Raw genomic sequence first — 17,440 nt, forward strand, 5'->3', positions numbered from 1 at the left:
AGGCACTCACACTGCTGTTAAGCCGGGTTACAGAACTCAGACTAACTCCCTTGTTGCTGGCCCTTCTGTTTTATCACTATGACTAAAGAAAATTTTGTTTTTAATCAGCATGGATGAAGGACATTTATCTTTTCTTGAGATCTTCTGAAGAAAGCTCCCCCTAATCTGCCAGAGTTTGTGGCATCTTCGCTGGAGAAGCTCTACATCAGTATCTAGTCATATACATAGTCTAATGGCAGGAAACACAGTCAAAAACAAGTAAAAAATAAAATTAAAAAAACCACATGGCAACATGGTAATCTTAAAAACTTTTACTGGTATTGTTAAACCAAATGAACTAATTTAATAGTTACAGATAGGCAGAATTTCTGTACATGAACAACGATGAGAGCGCAACACGCAGTACACCCAAAAACTGCATGAAGGCAGCCAAAACCCCAATGTTTGGTACAAAGGTGCATCAGGACAATCTTTAAGCTTCCTGTACCGAGACAGTATTAGTCACAAGAAAAGTTAAAATATGAAGTTGCTGTGCCCATCAAAAAGCCTCATGCAGAGCTCAGTTATACCCAGAGTTATCTCTTCAGATTAAGCCTACCAAAAGTGTGGTTCGATTAAGCAGACAGGTATCTTAATAATACTAACCAGGTTTTCTCTATTTTTGTCTGATACTGGCAGTGAATGTACTGCTCCACTTGCAATCTCTGGATAATACTGGTGTTTTCTCATTAAATTTTTGCACAGCAATTAGTCCCATTAATCAGACAAATCAGTTCAACTTTAGATTACAAAACCACTAAGAAAAGAGAAAACAGGAAATTACCTTGTTAAATTTAATGAGCAAGGGAAAAACATACACCATGTGGGCTGTAACACAATACTCTACACTCCAGCACTGTAAAACTAAACAAGAGCCTGAACAGTAAGAGCAGCCTACAGAATTATAATCATTTTGTCCAGAATACTGAAGTCTGCATAATGCAATAGAGCAAGAAATTCTTTTGCTTAGGAAAGCGTGCACCCACAGGAAAACAAACATCATAGCAAGCTTGTAAGGATGTTACATTCAGAAAACAATTTAGTTTTGCGGTATTATGGATACTGTCTTTGATATGCTATGATAGCATAAAAATAAGAACTGCTTTACAAAGTAAAACATTAGATTCTTTTCTGTGTTTGCTGCTGCAGTTAAAGCCTGAGCATTACAATTGTTTGCACGGCCAAAAAGGGTTGCAGTTCAGACTGTACACTGTACAAGTTGCAGTAAGCAGATGATACATTAGCATTTATTCACTATCCATTTTCATCATGGAGGAGGGCTGCTCTGATCCAGTACAATTACCCTGTAGGGAAAAAACAAACAAACAAAACAGAGTTACATGGTTGGCTTCTTCTTATATCAATGTGTGTGAGCTGAAGAGAACGGGATTTCACAGTGCCCCTTTTGCCTCCCGGCCACAGAAACCAAGAGAGAACATACAAATGTTCTAATTTCTGCCAAAAGCCCAAATTAACTCACAAAGAAGCTCACCTGAACGGAGAAGGCCAAGAGAGTTGACGCCGTAAGCGGAATTTCTGATCCTCATGATGTGGGTCTACAAAAACATGTAAATTCAACACAGAACCAAGAACACCACATAGCCACACAACACTTCAAAGAGAAAGCTCTGGTTTTGTCTGCACATTAACAGCATGTAGAATCAAACACTACAGTTCCCTTTGCTAAATCCATTAAGTTGCATTTGTAATCAGAAACCAGCCTCAATTCTGTTGCTCTGTTCAGTGTATTACCCACAGACCTCTCTGTGATGAGAAAATATTCCCTGTTTTCAAAAGCTGAAGCCTGATCTTAATTCTCTAGAAGTATGACAGCAAATGGGGCTATATCTGTTAACGTTGTGCAAGTAACAACCAAAATCCTTTTATTTTCAGGTTTAAAATTACCATCAACAATTCCGAAAGTAACCAGTGATTTGGGACATTTCAAACTTTGGGTGACTATCCGGAAAGCTAAACACTTGTATTGTAAAGCTGACTGCTGTAGAAGTTTTTAACTCTCACCCTGAAGATTAGCTTCAGGTCATCTTATATTAAACACTGAAAAACCAAAAGCTCTCTCTGAAAATGAAAGGCTACTGTCTTAAATTTTTTTTTCTTTCCAGACAAAACACAAGCTCCTATGTATTTTTACAAAGCAGTTTTTAATTGACAAATACTGATAATAATGGGAACCTTTTACTTGAGCTGCAGAATACCAGCCAGCTTTGACAATTCCTGATGGAAATTTGGAATTAAGTAGAACTATACCAGAAATACTTTCTTTTTTTCTTTTTTTTTTTTTTTTTTTAAATCAGGTGGAGCACAGGAATGTTTATCTGTTATCTTATTTCCTTCTTCTATGTAGTTCCTTGTATTCTGCCATGACTCAGCTCACCTATGGGCCAAAGATTTTCTCACTGATCATCTGGTATGCAAAAATGAAAACTTTGGCCAGAAAGAGATGATCTTTCTACTTTTTAAGGAGCTGATCACTAGGACTAAAATGCCAGCTTATTTTTCATTTTCATATTGACTCTTGAATTTTAGATTCTAATTCTTTCTTCCCATATGTCCTGACCAGCTTCCAGTCCAGAGCAGCCTCCTTTCTTTAAAAAGCAGAGGAAAGAAACAGTACCCAAATGGCAAAGGTATCAGGAAAAGAACAAAAACTATTAAGAAACCTACTCTGTGCAAGCTCAACAAGTTCAGTGCTAACAATATAATAAAAGAGCTACTGCCCAGCAAAGCATCTAGTAGCTTTACAGATGAATGGGACCTTCAGGACTCCCGGCACAGCTTTCTGGCTCTCTGCTTTCTCCCCTTGTTTTGCATTCCTTTACTCCATTCTTCATTCCACCATCTCCTGGATCGTTCAGGTTTGCAGCCCTTCAATGACAGAAATTTGCATATCACCCCAATTCTCTGTATTTTCCTTTAGAGAGACTGAATACAGAGCACTAAAACAGAAGCCTCTAGAGATATTAAACACCTTTTTATTTTTGCCTTGACCTATAATGGGCAACTTCACACACGCGCACACAAATACACACACCAAGACTACAGAAGTGCTTTACATCTGTAAGCAGACTCCAATGATTCCTCGTGTATCAGCATTATGTGAATATAGTTTGGCTGACTGTGAAAGGGGCTTGGATTGAGCCCTTTATGAACATGGCTACGTATATACTGCAGGAATCTGTCTCCCCTACCAGTAAGATCCTCCTGGTTATCATGATGTTTGCCTTCTATGTTCAAAAAATTCTGATGCCAAACAGAAGACTATTTTGTGTTCCCTAGTAAGATATACCTTAGGAATGACTTACTGGCAGGACTCACTGACACAGTGTGGAACCATTCAGAGTTATTAGGCTCTGATCTTTGGTTCTAAGAGGAAAAAAAGGTATTTGGGACATACACTTTTTCTTAAAAAGTAATGACTATTATTTCTGCCGTTTTCTTCACTACTTCCTACGTTGTCATGACAGAGTATGATTGTCTTTTCAAATTCTTCTTTAAAATCTTTTCTAAAGAGCTTTCATGATTCTGTTCTCCTAATATATATTCTTCTTTCTTATTATCTCAAAAAATCTACCACTCTCGCAAATTATCTCTAATTTCTGTAAAGATGATGCACTACCTTCCAAGCCTATTGGAAATGTTTGCTTTCCACCTACAGAAAATCATCTTAGCAAAACATTATTTTCCCTCTCAATTTAGGACTAGGAGTTCAGCCTGATGCCTCCTGGGGAATTCCCCAATACTTTGCTGCCTAAAGAGTGGCAGTCCCACATAGGTCTGTACACAGAACATAAGATAAACTTAAGAACAAAGTATCAATTATCAACTAACCTAGGAGTGTGCACTTGAGGTTGTTCTTGGTTCTCCTCATCTTCTGGAACTGTATGAAGCATTCTTTCTAAAATATCATCAAGAGTAGAATGAGCCCTGTGGAATAAAAGATTTAAAATGGATGCTGGCAAGTTTAATATTACACATTTTGGAAGAAAACAATCATAACCATCAGGGTTCTTAACAGAGCTGACTTGCTATAAGAACAGAATCTTGATAAAATATACTGGTAGCATTATTCTAATTTTTTACAATTTATAGCCAAACCTGCCTTAGAAACCACATCCCTATCATCCTTGTCTTTTTCATACCTTTCCGTTTCCTCTGCTAGATTTAATGTCTCTTCAGTCCATAAGCTATGATCTCTCTTCTCGTTTCTCTCAGTTTCCTTTTTTGCCTCTCTGTCTTCTATTTTAATTTGATCGGAAACTATTCACAGAAAAAGATTTTAGCATTAATATCAAAGGTATGAAGGAAGATACTAAAGAAATTGTTTTTATCTACTGCACTTGGGAAACTTTCACTTGCCCGTTTCTCTGTTATTCTTTTCTCAACCATCCGATTTTCTACCGAGTAAGTAAATTCACACTGTCTAAGTTAGAAGTGGTCAATAGCAAGACCTAGATAAATATTTTACTGTACCACGTTTTTAGATTCACAAGAGTAAACATTTTGCTTCATACTAAAATGGAAAATGCACGTGGAAATTAATCTTTAATCTCTCCCCTTACTAACTTAGATACGGGAGAAAAATCAAAAGAAAACCTGTGGATGCTAGCTTTGTTACCCTATTTAGCAAAATCCAGTGATATCCCCCCTCCCCCCGCCCCGACTTATCTCGGTAAGTTCTGCTCCTTACAGCATCTGAATATATTCAGCCACCTTCTGCTAAGCTATGATAAGCAGGAAGCAGTAGGCTGTCACAAAAATGGAGTCTGAAATAGCTGTACTTTATGCAAATACAACAAAACCACAGTGATTGAACAGCAAGCAATACAGGCTGCTGCATTCCTCACCACCTAAAAACAAGATACTCTTATGAATAAAGTCACAGTAGCTTCTATCCTTTGGGTAACAATTTTAAATGGAAAAGATCTAACAGAGCTGTAAGATAACACAAACAAGCGCCAATCTCATTCTCAAGTGACTATTCTATTTAGCTTTCGTGCAAACTAACTCATGTTCTCCCCCCCCCTTTTTTTTTTTTTAAACTGCTCTTCCACTTCACTTTCTGACTCATGGGAAACAGATGCAGGGCAGAGTCTATAAAGATTTAGGTTTTCTGCTCCTCTAACATTATTTGCTGTCCATCTAAAAATGATTCCCCACCTATTATTATTTGGAGTTTCAAAGGCACAAAGATTCACTACTGCTATCTTTGGTGTCTTTATAACAGAATAGGAAACAAAATACTGATTACCCCAGTGGCTGCAATTCTCTTACGCCATGAGATCAGAAGCATTACTTCATTACGGTGAATAAGAAATAAGCAATTAGGGTGACTGAGCCACCTGCTCGAAGTGGAAACACTCGCTCGTTCTTACATCAGCTGCTCACCACCTATACTTCTGTGGGTTTCATCACTTACGCTTGGACACAGCATACATTACAGAAGCATAATAAAAGTAGAAGTTTAATTCAGATAGCTCAGACCTGCAAATCTTCCACACCAGATCCTTGTGGACTTTAGAGAAGAGAATGCACAGAAAACAGCAAACACTAAGACTTTTTGCCACTGATGAAGAAGGAACCGTTTCAGGAAAACACTGTATATGATATCAAGAAAGGCAGAACCCTCTCAAGTTTCTGTGAAGTTTGCCAAGATAGCCACAAATACAAATAAATAAATAAATAAATAAAATAAAGCTTGTCATACAGCTGAACATATAGCTACTAGTATTCAAGTAATCTTGCAACAACGCAGAAAATGTTTTCTATTTATAATCTCTATGTCAGGACTATTGTCAACTAACCTTTTATCGGCACACCACAGCCATACAATGCCTCCTCTTTGAAGTCTTGAGTGGTGGAATCTTGCTGCTTTAAATATTCTGATAAAAACAGCATATTTCCCTACTGATCTAGATATTCTTTCTAAATTGACTCTATACCATTTAAGGTGCCATCTTTCTTTATCTATCCAAACCTAGATGAAAATCTCTACATAATCTATAATTAGTTCATATGTTAATCTTACAAACTGACCCTGACCACAATTTATTCACTTGATGCCAGTCTCCATGTTCCTTGTTTTGCTGAATGAGGAAATAAAGAGATTAGAATGTGCCTGTGTGCCTCATTTCAAAACCAGCACAGGACCTATATACATTTAATTATCCAAAAGCTTGGTGTTTGTTTAGGATGAGTTTTAGCTGAATAACCAAGGTAAATCTTTCTGTAACACACACTAGTAAAAATAATGAGTTTTGCACTGTGTTCTGTCTGAAGATCTATGTGATTACAAAAAGAAACATAAATCATTGAAACTAAGCTCTGCAAATTACTCGGGTAATGCAGCTACCCAGCCTGCATTTGTTTTAATGGACAACATGCATCTCTGGGACACCTGTGAAAACTTCAATCTACACAAAAAAAACCAAAAAACCACCAACTCATCTCAGTGTTAAATTACATCTACACTCGACAGCCTAGCTGCTGTCATCAGCAGCAACTAACTGTTGTATGAAATGCAGGAACTTCAAGAATTAACTGATTATGGGGAGCTTGAAGCCAGTTATTTAAGCTGTTGATGCCTAACTTCCTAATCATTGACCTGACTCCAACTAAATTGGAAGCTCTTGGGCATTTTTGTAGTGAATGATTTGGGAGAAATCCTGACTGTGTACTGAAGTACAGCCCTTGGCTTTAAAACACAGCTGGCAAGTCTCATACCATTTTGGGTAAAGTGCCTCTTACCAATTCCATCCAGCAGCTCTTGGGCTGGTGGAGGCAGCTCATCAATGAAGTGGTTAGATGTCTGTGAGAGTGCTGAGAGAGAAAATGTCTAGTTAATTAACAGTGATTAATCCTTAATAACTGTGACATAAGCTTTGATTATGACAGTATCTCACTGACATATTTCATTTATCAACCTTCCTGAGCCTGGCTCATTCACATTTTACCAAACATCCTTAAATAATTTCAAAATGGAAAACTCATCTACAGCTAGACTTGCACATAAAGGTCTCAATCTTGCAGTGCAAGTTTCAAGCCAATAAAATTTACACTTCAAATGTAGGTTTACTAGAGGTCCGAGTTCTTAGGTTATAGATTTTGTGTTTGCACCTGTAAGCTAACAGTTACTAGTAACATACAATTACTTGTACTGTTATTTCTCCCTATAAAAAGAGATGCCCAGGAGAAAAAGCAAAGCTGTAAAATTTCTTTTAAAGTCTGAGTGTGCATGTGTAGACTTACCCGATTCCTTCCGGATGCTTCTCAAGGATGGAGCAATTACTGACAACCTGCTCTGTGCAAGATCATACAGAATGAAACAACAATGTAAACCAAAGGACTTCTTCAATCCTCCCCTTTAACATACTAAGTCCAAAATGAGGTAAGTCCTTAAGTAAGCAGCAAACAGCTCACTAATTTTTAATTCAAGCTGCTTAATCAGTTCAGAATATGAAAACAGAAGTAGCGTCCAGATAAGCCAGACATTTCAAAAATTTTGCTTAAATAACTTTTCATGGGACTTTTTGCTGGTCTTAAGGTACTGTCAGCCATGCAAACATTAACCCTTTAATATTCTGTATGGACAACTGGACCAGAATCCCCCAAAAGGACAGTTCTGACATCTCTGAAGATCCCATTTTCCATTTTGAATCTTTTAATATTAAAGCCAGGCACACCCATAAAAAGCAAGAGATCTCCCCACAAATCAAGAATTTGTAATCAAAGGCAAGCCCTCACTGTTCTCAAAAGGAGCCAGCTGCTTCACACACTTAATTCCAGAGGAAATTTTAGACAAGAAAGTGACATGATCAAATATCGCCGCAGTGCCAGTGCAGGCAGCACAGTGCCATTAATGGGCTTAATGAATTCCAGCAGTCTGCTACGCAAGGCCAAAGACGCTGAGCTGACCCTGTCAACAGTGAACGTGGTCACTACTGTTCTGGATGAACAAACTCTAATTTAATCTTTAAATTACAACCCCATCAATGAATAACAATAAGAAAGGCATAAAGGCAACTATTTTATACATAAATGGCCCGGAAAGGCAGTTAAGATAACGTTGTGGCTCCAGAATATTTTCAGTTCCAAGAAGGTTATTGGAAATCGCTACAGTGACCTTGGAAATTGTCAGCTCAAGAGAGGATTTTTTGATGCAGCAGAGTTGATAACATTATGTCTGTGCATGTAATAAAAGGGACAAACTTAATCCCCTAATACAAGGGCTTTCTGAACATTTGCGTGCATCCAACCTACCCTTATTACCAGGAGGCTTCCATCTGTAATTTTCTTCAAGGAGTCACTCACTTACATGCTCATTTACCTTCCCCAACTATAAATTTAAGAAATCTTCAGTTCCACATAAAAATTTACATATTTAATGAACACACACATTTACTTTCATTCAGATTTAACCCTCACTTCCACACAGTCAAAAAGCTGTAGTTCACAAGCAAATTGAGAATTCGGAGTGGTTCTGATAAGCAGCCTGCTGCTGATCCATCAGAAGACCAACTCCCCAGCCCCCTTCTCTCCCTCCCGCCCCACCAACAAAAACATACCTTTTCTACTCAGTCAACTTGCTGATACTTATTATTTTGCTGTTGCAAAATTACTAGATCCAATGCAAGGCAAATGGCAGTTCTTTATTGTAAAGGAAGGGACGGAGGGCAGGCAAGCCCATTTTGATGGTGGCACACATCTACACAACATTAGGGGTAATGGGAAGCCAACTCCTTGTAAAAGCAGTGGCACACATGGACTGCTTTGAATTCAATTAGAACTTTGTAATATCAACAGATCCAGGATTTCAAAATACTCATAATATTTCTTGTCTTGTATTTATTTTAAGGAAAAATATTTTTAAAATATTTTAAAAGTTGGGCTGGCATAATGTATTATTTCCTAGACTTACAAGCTTGTTCAATCCAGAGGAGCAAGCTCCTGAAGAATCAGAGGAAGTTTCGGTGCTCTTTCCTTCTTCATAAGCTGTAGTGAATGTCCTGGATACTGCAGAGGAAATCTCTTGAGAAACCCAAGAGGAAGTATCCAAAGCTATTTCATGAGAGTGTCTGTATTTCTCAATGGCTACTGGAAGTTTTTCCTCTAGAATTAAAAAAAGATGGCAAAGCTGGAAAATTATTTTTGGATTTTTTTTTAAATATCTTGGTCATATTTGAATAGAAGCATAAAAAGTTCTGTATACCAGCTAATTTGAACAAGAAACTAAAGAAATTATTGTCTGTAAGTGATCTCTTAGCAGATTTCTGCCTGGGATTTCCATCTCAGACACTAATGGCCCAAGACTTTGCCAATTTAAAAGTTTTTAATACTCTATTGCACAAAGTTAATCAAAGTGCAAAGCACAAGGTAATTCATTACCCCTAAACAACACTTAACAAGTTCAACAATGCTGAGATCACTTTAGCAGCACTGACAATGTACTATGTGCTTGTCTGGCTTTAAAATGCAAAAACCCTACATTTATCACTCCATACCAGTTTCAAATTCTAAGACAATTTATGATTTCTGAAGGCTACCATAAGCATCAATTCTCAAGTAACTATTTTTCAGAGACCTTTCAGATACTGGCTTTTTCAGCTGTCTGTCTATAAATTCTCCTTTAGTTCTACATATCAGATTCCTTTGATTAAACAGGCTTTTAGCTACAAAGGTGCAACTACCACAGCCAAAGCAAAGATTTCAAACCACAAGCATACCATTTCTTATGATTCCTTATTCCAAGCCTGGCGTTATTGCATTGGTACTACATGAAGGGAGTTTCCATGATTCACACCAACCAATTTGACATTAGCAAGTGCTGGCAGAGAAGCCTGACTCCCGGCATAGAAAGGTTCAGTCAGTCACTGATTCTTCCTTCCCTCCCCTCCGCAGTTACCTGAGCTGAGCGGAGTGCTGACACTCGTCGGTGCATGACTCGCTCGGGGGGTTTTACAGTTTATATCCTTAGAGTAGCTCTCTTGCTCACAGGAAATACTTGACAAATCCTGAATATCTGTCAGTGATCTAAAGAATTGAAAGATACTTTGACAGTTAGAATATCCACTTCTTATGCTTTTGAATTACTAAATTCTGCTATTTTCAGGTTCTTTAAATTTCACTTTGTTCAGTCTTGGCTAGCTTTTCAGAAGGCAGTTAGACATTCCCTTTGACAACTTCTCACAGAATTTCTGGAAGGCTAAAGAACACCATCTTCCATGATCTTGCAGAGACAGAAGAAGTTAATTAACAGCTTTCCCTTCCTTTATGGAACTTCTTCCCTTTAATAATTCTTTTATAAGAAGAAACTCAGTAAATTGCCTCCAAAAAGGGCAAGAGCTTCAAATGTGAACCAGCAGGTACAAAACCAGTTCCAAAGTCATAGGAAGATCCCAAGACTTAATGAAAATTAAAGATCTGTTAAGCTAAGACTAACTAAGTCTTAGGAGCCTTTAAAAGAATTACGCAGGTAAAAGTGAAACTGCTAAATATCTGCACAGGCAGTGATGTCTACTCGAACTACAAATGTTTTTAAGCAGGTGCAGAACTGAGATATTAAGAAATCTAACATCTATTGCAGATATACCCTTGTTTACATTTTTCTCATGTAATGATCAGATATTGACTGTTACCAAATCAGTAATTCATATTCGAATCCCAGCTACCTGTAAAAAGAAACTAACTTTACTAGTTAAGTCACAAACCTATTTTGCTAATTGTTCCTAAGAATCACGATCACCAGCCTATTTTTGTAATAATATTTATGTAACTACACACTAGCAATTTGCTCTTTAACATAATTTAATTTCTTTTGTGTACTTTACACAGAAGAAACAAGGAATACTCGCACTTAAGCGTGAAGAGGTACACCCAAATTATACTAAATTAATTGCTTATGAATATGAAAATATTTCAAGTAAGCTAAGATACATGACTGCTCTTTTATATCAATCTCCCTACTTATGAAAAAATATTATTTTAATACTTTAAATAGTATTCTGTCTCTCTGTTTTGGTCTGTCATATGTTCTCATTTTATATGAACAGAAAACTTCTAGAATGATAACAAGCCAACTTGCTGCAGTTTCAGTAGGAAACAGTCTGCGGCCTTACATATCCTTCTCTCTGGATTCTTTCTGCGGCTCCCTTAGTATCACTTCTTGTGCTGCTTCAACACTGGAATAAGGAAGGGGGGAAAAACTTAATATTAATTGATCTCCTTGGAAAACTATGAAAATAAATTTTTAAAGAGAAAAGATACTAAATACATTTAAAGCACTACCTTCTCTCTGGGATAGACTGAAGCTCCTAAAAACTTTTTGCTTAAAGCCTTAGAAGACAGGGAGAAGGAGAGCTAGATGAAAATGTAGTTTTAGGCACATTACGGACTTGTATCCAATACAGAGAACACTTCTAACTGACATCAGCAGTTTCCAAAGAAAACTAACTGAAAGTTAAATAAAAATCTGTGAATACACATCACTACATTGTTTTATCATCCTTTGACTAGTCTGCACCGTAAGCTATTGTCTCTCAAACAATCACAACATTCTTCAAGGTCAAGGAGGGATTCAAAGATGATTACTGCTAGATGGTCAGACAATAACAGTACTCTGTCCTGCTGCCAAAAGCTCAATTCTTAAGGAAGGGGAGGAAACAGAAACATCACCCTTTACCATAAGACCAAGCATTTACACTTGCTACCTACCTTTGGTACTGGTAACTCAGTCCCTCTAGAGGAGGGGAGAGAGTACAAACACTGACAGTAAATACAGTTCTTACTCCCAACACTCTGGAGAAATTCAGCAACTGCTAATTGCAGGGGAACATAAAGATGAGCTAAGGGGAGCCCTTAAGAAGCCTGAAAACTACTGCTGAAAGATCTTCTGTATCTCTTTAAGGGAAACATACCTCTTATAGCATGGGGTGGCGATTCTGGCTGACATCTCTAGGTATTAGACAATACAAAATTCACAGAAATACTGGACATAACCCTGATGTTTGACAGATAATGAGACTGCAAGTATCCAAGCTTGGGATAATATCATCTGTAGGCAAGCTGCACTGAACATACTTGCATCAGTCTTCCCATGGCATGGGAAAAGCATGATCTTCATGCCACCTGAGCTCCAATACCAAAGTACATCAAAATCTAAAACCGATGACAGAAGCCCTAATCTGAATTATCTTTGCTCTATTTAAGACTGTTGTATATAAGTGTAAAAGGAATTGAATATACATGACTTATTTTTTCTATTTCCCTCATTAGGCAGACAAAAAGATACTAAACAGTAAAAGACAAAGCCCCATGAGACTTGTGAAAGTCCTTTTAATATTTTCTTGCCAAGAAAATATTATACATAGTTCATTAAAAAACACCACTGGCATCTTATTTGAATATTAGATATATGAGCAGAATTAATAGAGAGCATACTTTATAACCTAATTTATGCTTGAACTAGCAATGAAAATAATAGTCTTTCTACCTGGCTACAGGCATATGGCTAAGTTGATTCACTCCTAATGCGTTACTGCCAGAATTCTGCGCTGCTGTGCTGCAGAGTAATATTTTTCCTCCTGAATACAAATAACAAATGTTCCCTTGTTATTGGGTTTTGCAAGTACAAAAGAAAATGACACAACTCATTGAACAGGAAATTACAACTTTATTGTATTTTTTAGCTCTTGTGACCTTTGTTGTTGTCAAGAGACAAACACATTTTTAAAGACACGTTTTCATAAACATACCATAGCTGCTAGATAGTCAACCACTGGAGCATTGGGGAACACTGCAATATTTACAGATTTGAGCTGAGTAAGACAAATAATAGAACAGATGAACAATGCTGATCCTTGCATTATTTGGCACACACATTGTCAGCTCTTACAGTTTTTAAAACTCAAGAGACTTCAAACAATAAGAGTATTAATGTATAAACACAATTCTAATTGTTTCCAGCACCGTAGCAAGTTATATGAAAAGGTTAACTCAGCCCTAGAACGTAAAACAAAGGTTGCAAGCAGGTTTTTAACTGAAACACAGCAAGTATATGATCACTGCACTCAACCTAACCACCATGCCTAAATCCCATCTTCCAAAATCCTATGTGCCCTGAACTCTCATTAATGTAATGGGGAGTAAGAGACCAAGGGACCCAAAAGAATCTAGCTTCAGCTTTCTAACAGGAACGCTGCTGACAAAAATATAAGTGCAACAAAAGACTTGTTCTTGCTGACTCAAAAGGACCCTCAAAAGAAATAGCACATTTAATAGCAATACCTGATCCAGCATCACCAGATAGCTGTTTCTGTACACAGACTTCTTGAGTATCTTCTAATTTGCCCTCAGGATTTGAGGTCTGAAGGGGAAAAAAGGAAACAAATTCAATTTCTCATAGGCAAGCTGTGAAGTGTGGGACAATTCCTATAGGATGAAGTTCAAAGTTATCAGAAGGGCGACACATACACTTTTGAAGAGCTGGCCACTCTGAGGAACAACAGCAAACAGCATGGATTGATTTTAATAATCCATACAACTAGTTTCAAGTCTTCCTTAGGAAATGAATAAAGATTGTTTTAAGACTATGGAGTCTGCTGGATAGAACTAGGAAGGAAAGGCTGAGATTATCAGCAGCCTTAAACTTTCCTCAACCTACAGTAGCGCAATCTTATGGCTCCACAGATTACATGATTTCCCAGTAAACAAACTTGAATTAAGAAAACAGGCTTCTGATTTTTTATTTTTTTTTTAAAAGGAAAAGCATTAGAATTTTCTGACTTTTAGATAAATCTTTATTTGTAGATGTTCTTTCAAAAGAGAATAAAAATTTTTGTTCTTCAGTCTTCTGCAGCACTTCTTCAAATCAAATGGGAATGTAATAAAGCCACATTTGGTTTTACTTACTTCCAAAGTTCTTGACATAGATTTCATTCCTGCCTAGGCTGTGATTTTTACCTCTAGTTTTGAGTTTTCTTGAATAGTGGGAGGAAGGAAATAATCAGGATCAGGAGTCAAAAATTCTTCAGACACATCAGGAGATGAATCAGGGGAACAGCATAATTCCTTTGAATGCACCTGTGAAAGATGTTATTATTTAAGATGGTTTCTCCACTCCCTATTGAAGAATATGCATTTTAGTCCATAATGTTAAACACTACATCAAGCTGAAACAATATTTAATTTGACCACTCTGTTTAAGTCCTGGTTCCTGCTGCTTAGATTACCCTCACAGTTTACAGAGATGAGGGGGTGGGGGTGGAGAAGGATTGCTAATCAGATTGCAACTGAAAAGTCAGCACTAGCTAGCTGTCGTCACAGTTCACTGTGCAATGTGCAGAGTCTAGGCTAAACTGTTTTATAGATAACTAGCAAAAATGAGATTTCTTGGATTACTATACATACTCTGGAGAGATTCTCGACTTGTTGAGGAATGACCAAATTCTTTTGATGGGCCGTTCCAGACTCTGCTTGCTCATCTTTTGATGGTGACGGGCAACTTCTCCCTAGTATGTCGCAACAGATGCAACTATTACGCAAAGAATAATGTGGACTGAGCGGTCAGAACCACTGAGGGAATATCAGTGAGAGTAAAGACAGCAAAGCTACCTGATCTGTCAGGAACATGCTGCAATAAAGACAGTTAAACACTCACATCATTAATCCAGACATGTGAAGCTTTCCTTGTTCCTTTCTCCATAACTATTATGAGCGCGCTTATCCACTGCAGTGCTACAGAAAAAGCATCTTTGAAGTCTGATTGAAAAAATAAAGGCAGGAAAGCATGTTCCATAGATTTGAAAGCTTTGGGTCTCTAATGCTGATAAGATAATCAATGATGAAGGGTCTCTGAGCTCACTGGACACTACATTCATCTATTAAAACATAAATAATAGACTAAGCAAAGTATTATGTTCTTCAGTGACTAACCCATCGACCTGCTTTGGGGGAAGACTCTGGAAAAAAAGATGGCCAATTACTGTAACAAAATCACAGAAGCTAAAATCTAGTGGGAGTGTGAGAGACAAAATATTTTTTTCTGCAGCCTTACCTCCAAAACTTTTGAATGCAGACTCCAGGTCACTCTCCTCAGATTCAGATCTCCCCTCACTGCCCAGATCCTCAACACTGTCACCTGCCTTCCACCCGCTATCTTTCTGCCAGTCTTGACTTTTTTGGACTCTGATAGTGACATGTTGAAACGCTTCCTTTATACTCTCAGCTTCACTTTCAGACGTATATTCACTGGGTGGATATGGAGAGATGAGTTCCAGTTGTCCTGAAGCCACTCTTCTGGCCATCTGTTTTACCTCAGCTACACAAAAGGAAAAAAGTCACCTGTCCACACAACAGAATTTGAAATGTCAAACCTTTCCCCGTGTTTCATGGTGTCTGCAGACTTGGAAATGTTAAGGTTATAGCCTGTAGATTTCTTATTGTCAGAAGAGCTAGACACTTCTCTTTTAAAGGAAAGTTCAAAACCTGCATAAGCTGATGTGGACAGGCCTTTACAAGAACAATTTTCATTCGTTTGAATTGTTTATTTTTCATGCTGTACTGCCATCCAGTGGTCACTGCTATACTACCCTCTCTGAATTATACGCTGTCCCTCCCTTACATCCTCAGAACAGGGTCAAAATTGTGGTTGTGATGACTCCACACCCTGAATGAGCAAGACAGGATCCTACTCATCTTGTTTTCCTCCAAAACAGCCTAATAGAGCAGTTAAGGCATCCAGATCTTTAAGTGACAAAATGTTGAGGTTTTAATACACCACCCTGCAAGCAAGGATCACTAACCATAATGTTGATTAACACTGATTTACTTACTCCTCCATTCTGATTGCATCATCCTTCTCTCCTCACTTATTTTGGTACTGTGAATTGCAGGTGTTGATTTGGGACAGCACCTACAATAGATTGTTAGGAAACACATCAAACTTAATTCACAAGTGTATCGTGTTAAGGATCTGCAAGTCAGCAAAACACTAATTTTTTCAGTGTTAATTAAAATGCTAAGAGCACACATGCTCTAAGAACCCAATGGAATTAACATACTGAACAAAACTAACAGAAGCTTAGAAAGCACAGACACGACTTTAGGTCTATTATGGATTAGCTAGACAAGTGATAATTTAGAATCTAGATTTCAAAGGCTGTCAACTACCTTCAAATGACATATCTAAACACTGATATACACTGAGTGCTATGTAGATTTGCATCATTAGGTCAGTAAGCCAATCAGTGGACACCAAAGATACAACTATAGAGAGCAGGGACAATATTTAAAAGAAAAAACAAACAAAAAAACCACTATAGCAAACCAGACTAACCAATGTATGGTTTAGCAAGACTTTCCTACACTCGCAGCCCCTAACATCGGGCCTAGTTCTACACCTATGAAAGTCTAAGTATTTCCACTTAGAATTGAATGAAGATGTGCATAGAGTGGAACCATCCTAACCAGTATCAGTATTATTTTAAACTTCCTTATTAGATTGCTCTCCTCAGGCATTGCCACAGTTCAGGACCAACCTACTTGACACCACCCCTTGAAAACTATGCACGTTTCCACATATATTTACACATGTCTAATGATATACATACACATAAACATACATCTCTATATATATTAAAGTCATTTAAACATTTTAAAACAATTTTAATATAGTGAGACATCATTCATCACACCAGTTTCTACCTCTGCCAATTCTAGCCCTTGGGTGGCGACCACAGAGCTCTGGCAGAAAAGCATGTGGAATCTGTCAGATCACAACTCCTTACCAGTAGCTGCCTTGTCACAGCAGTTATCCTGTCAGCTCTGCAGCTGACGAGTCACAGGGTCCTAATTGGATGGGTGGCTTTTGGCTTACCGAGAAAACATTCAACGTCATCTTTAACCCTGGATGCGTCATCTTTAACCCTGGATGTGTCCACTTTTGACAGTGGCTGTAGTGAGATGAATCTGCTGGAATTCATTCTTTTGTGGATACGATCAGAACTCACCACCTTTCTTCTTCAATTCCACTTGCTGCAGAACGTGAATCACCCCCTTTCTGACACTGCAAGGTGAACTTTTTTTTGCATCTCTGAGATACACGTGGGAGTAATTGCTGAAACGAGTCCAACAAGCCGTGACTCAGCACACGTCAGGCACTCCTGCAGTAATTCTGACGAGAGCTATGAGGCATACTAAGAACCAGACCATGCAAACTGTATTCCCAAGGCTTTATTTCAGTAGCACTGCTCATGCGAAAGGATGACAGCTCCAGGCCTTAACCCAGTAAAAACTCTGCTATGGATTTCTAGCAGGTTTCATACATGTGCTAGACGACTGCCCCAACATGTGGTTCCACAGGGAATGAGTGGATCCAGACAATTCAAGA

At 37.9% G+C, this 17,440-nt stretch overlaps 1 protein-coding gene across 1 annotated transcript in view; it reads right to left on the bottom strand.

The window, feature by feature from the left end:
* Positions 1–296: 296 nt before the first annotated feature.
* TEX14 (testis expressed 14, intercellular bridge forming factor) overlaps positions 297–17,440 on the bottom strand; it is a 29,092-nt gene continuing 11,948 nt past the window's right edge. Inside the window, exons 15-32 of the mRNA XM_026071434.1 lie at positions 17,061–17,167; positions 15,885–15,964; positions 15,107–15,370; positions 14,461–14,561; positions 14,014–14,133; positions 13,339–13,417; positions 12,545–12,635; positions 11,172–11,234; positions 9,959–10,086; positions 8,975–9,165; positions 7,306–7,357; positions 6,805–6,876; positions 5,862–5,939; positions 4,200–4,317; positions 3,889–3,984; positions 2,816–2,925; positions 1,532–1,595; positions 297–1,343 (exon numbers count right to left, since the gene is read on the bottom strand). Of these exons, the coding sequence (XP_025927219.1) occupies positions 1,307–1,343; positions 1,532–1,595; positions 2,816–2,925; positions 3,889–3,984; positions 4,200–4,317; positions 5,862–5,939; positions 6,805–6,876; positions 7,306–7,357; positions 8,975–9,165; positions 9,959–10,086; positions 11,172–11,234; positions 12,545–12,635; positions 13,339–13,417; positions 14,014–14,133; positions 14,461–14,561; positions 15,107–15,370; positions 15,885–15,964; positions 17,061–17,167 (1,851 nt within the window). The 3' untranslated portion in view covers positions 297–1,306. The remainder of the gene's footprint in view (positions 1,344–1,531; positions 1,596–2,815; positions 2,926–3,888; positions 3,985–4,199; positions 4,318–5,861; positions 5,940–6,804; positions 6,877–7,305; positions 7,358–8,974; positions 9,166–9,958; positions 10,087–11,171; positions 11,235–12,544; positions 12,636–13,338; positions 13,418–14,013; positions 14,134–14,460; positions 14,562–15,106; positions 15,371–15,884; positions 15,965–17,060; positions 17,168–17,440) is intronic.

Source organism: Apteryx rowi, unplaced genomic scaffold (assembly GCF_003343035.1).
Source record: "Apteryx rowi isolate R43461 unplaced genomic scaffold, aptRow1 scaffold_325, whole genome shotgun sequence".
In the NCBI taxonomy this organism is placed as follows: Eukaryota; Metazoa; Chordata; class Aves; order Apterygiformes; family Apterygidae; genus Apteryx; species Apteryx rowi.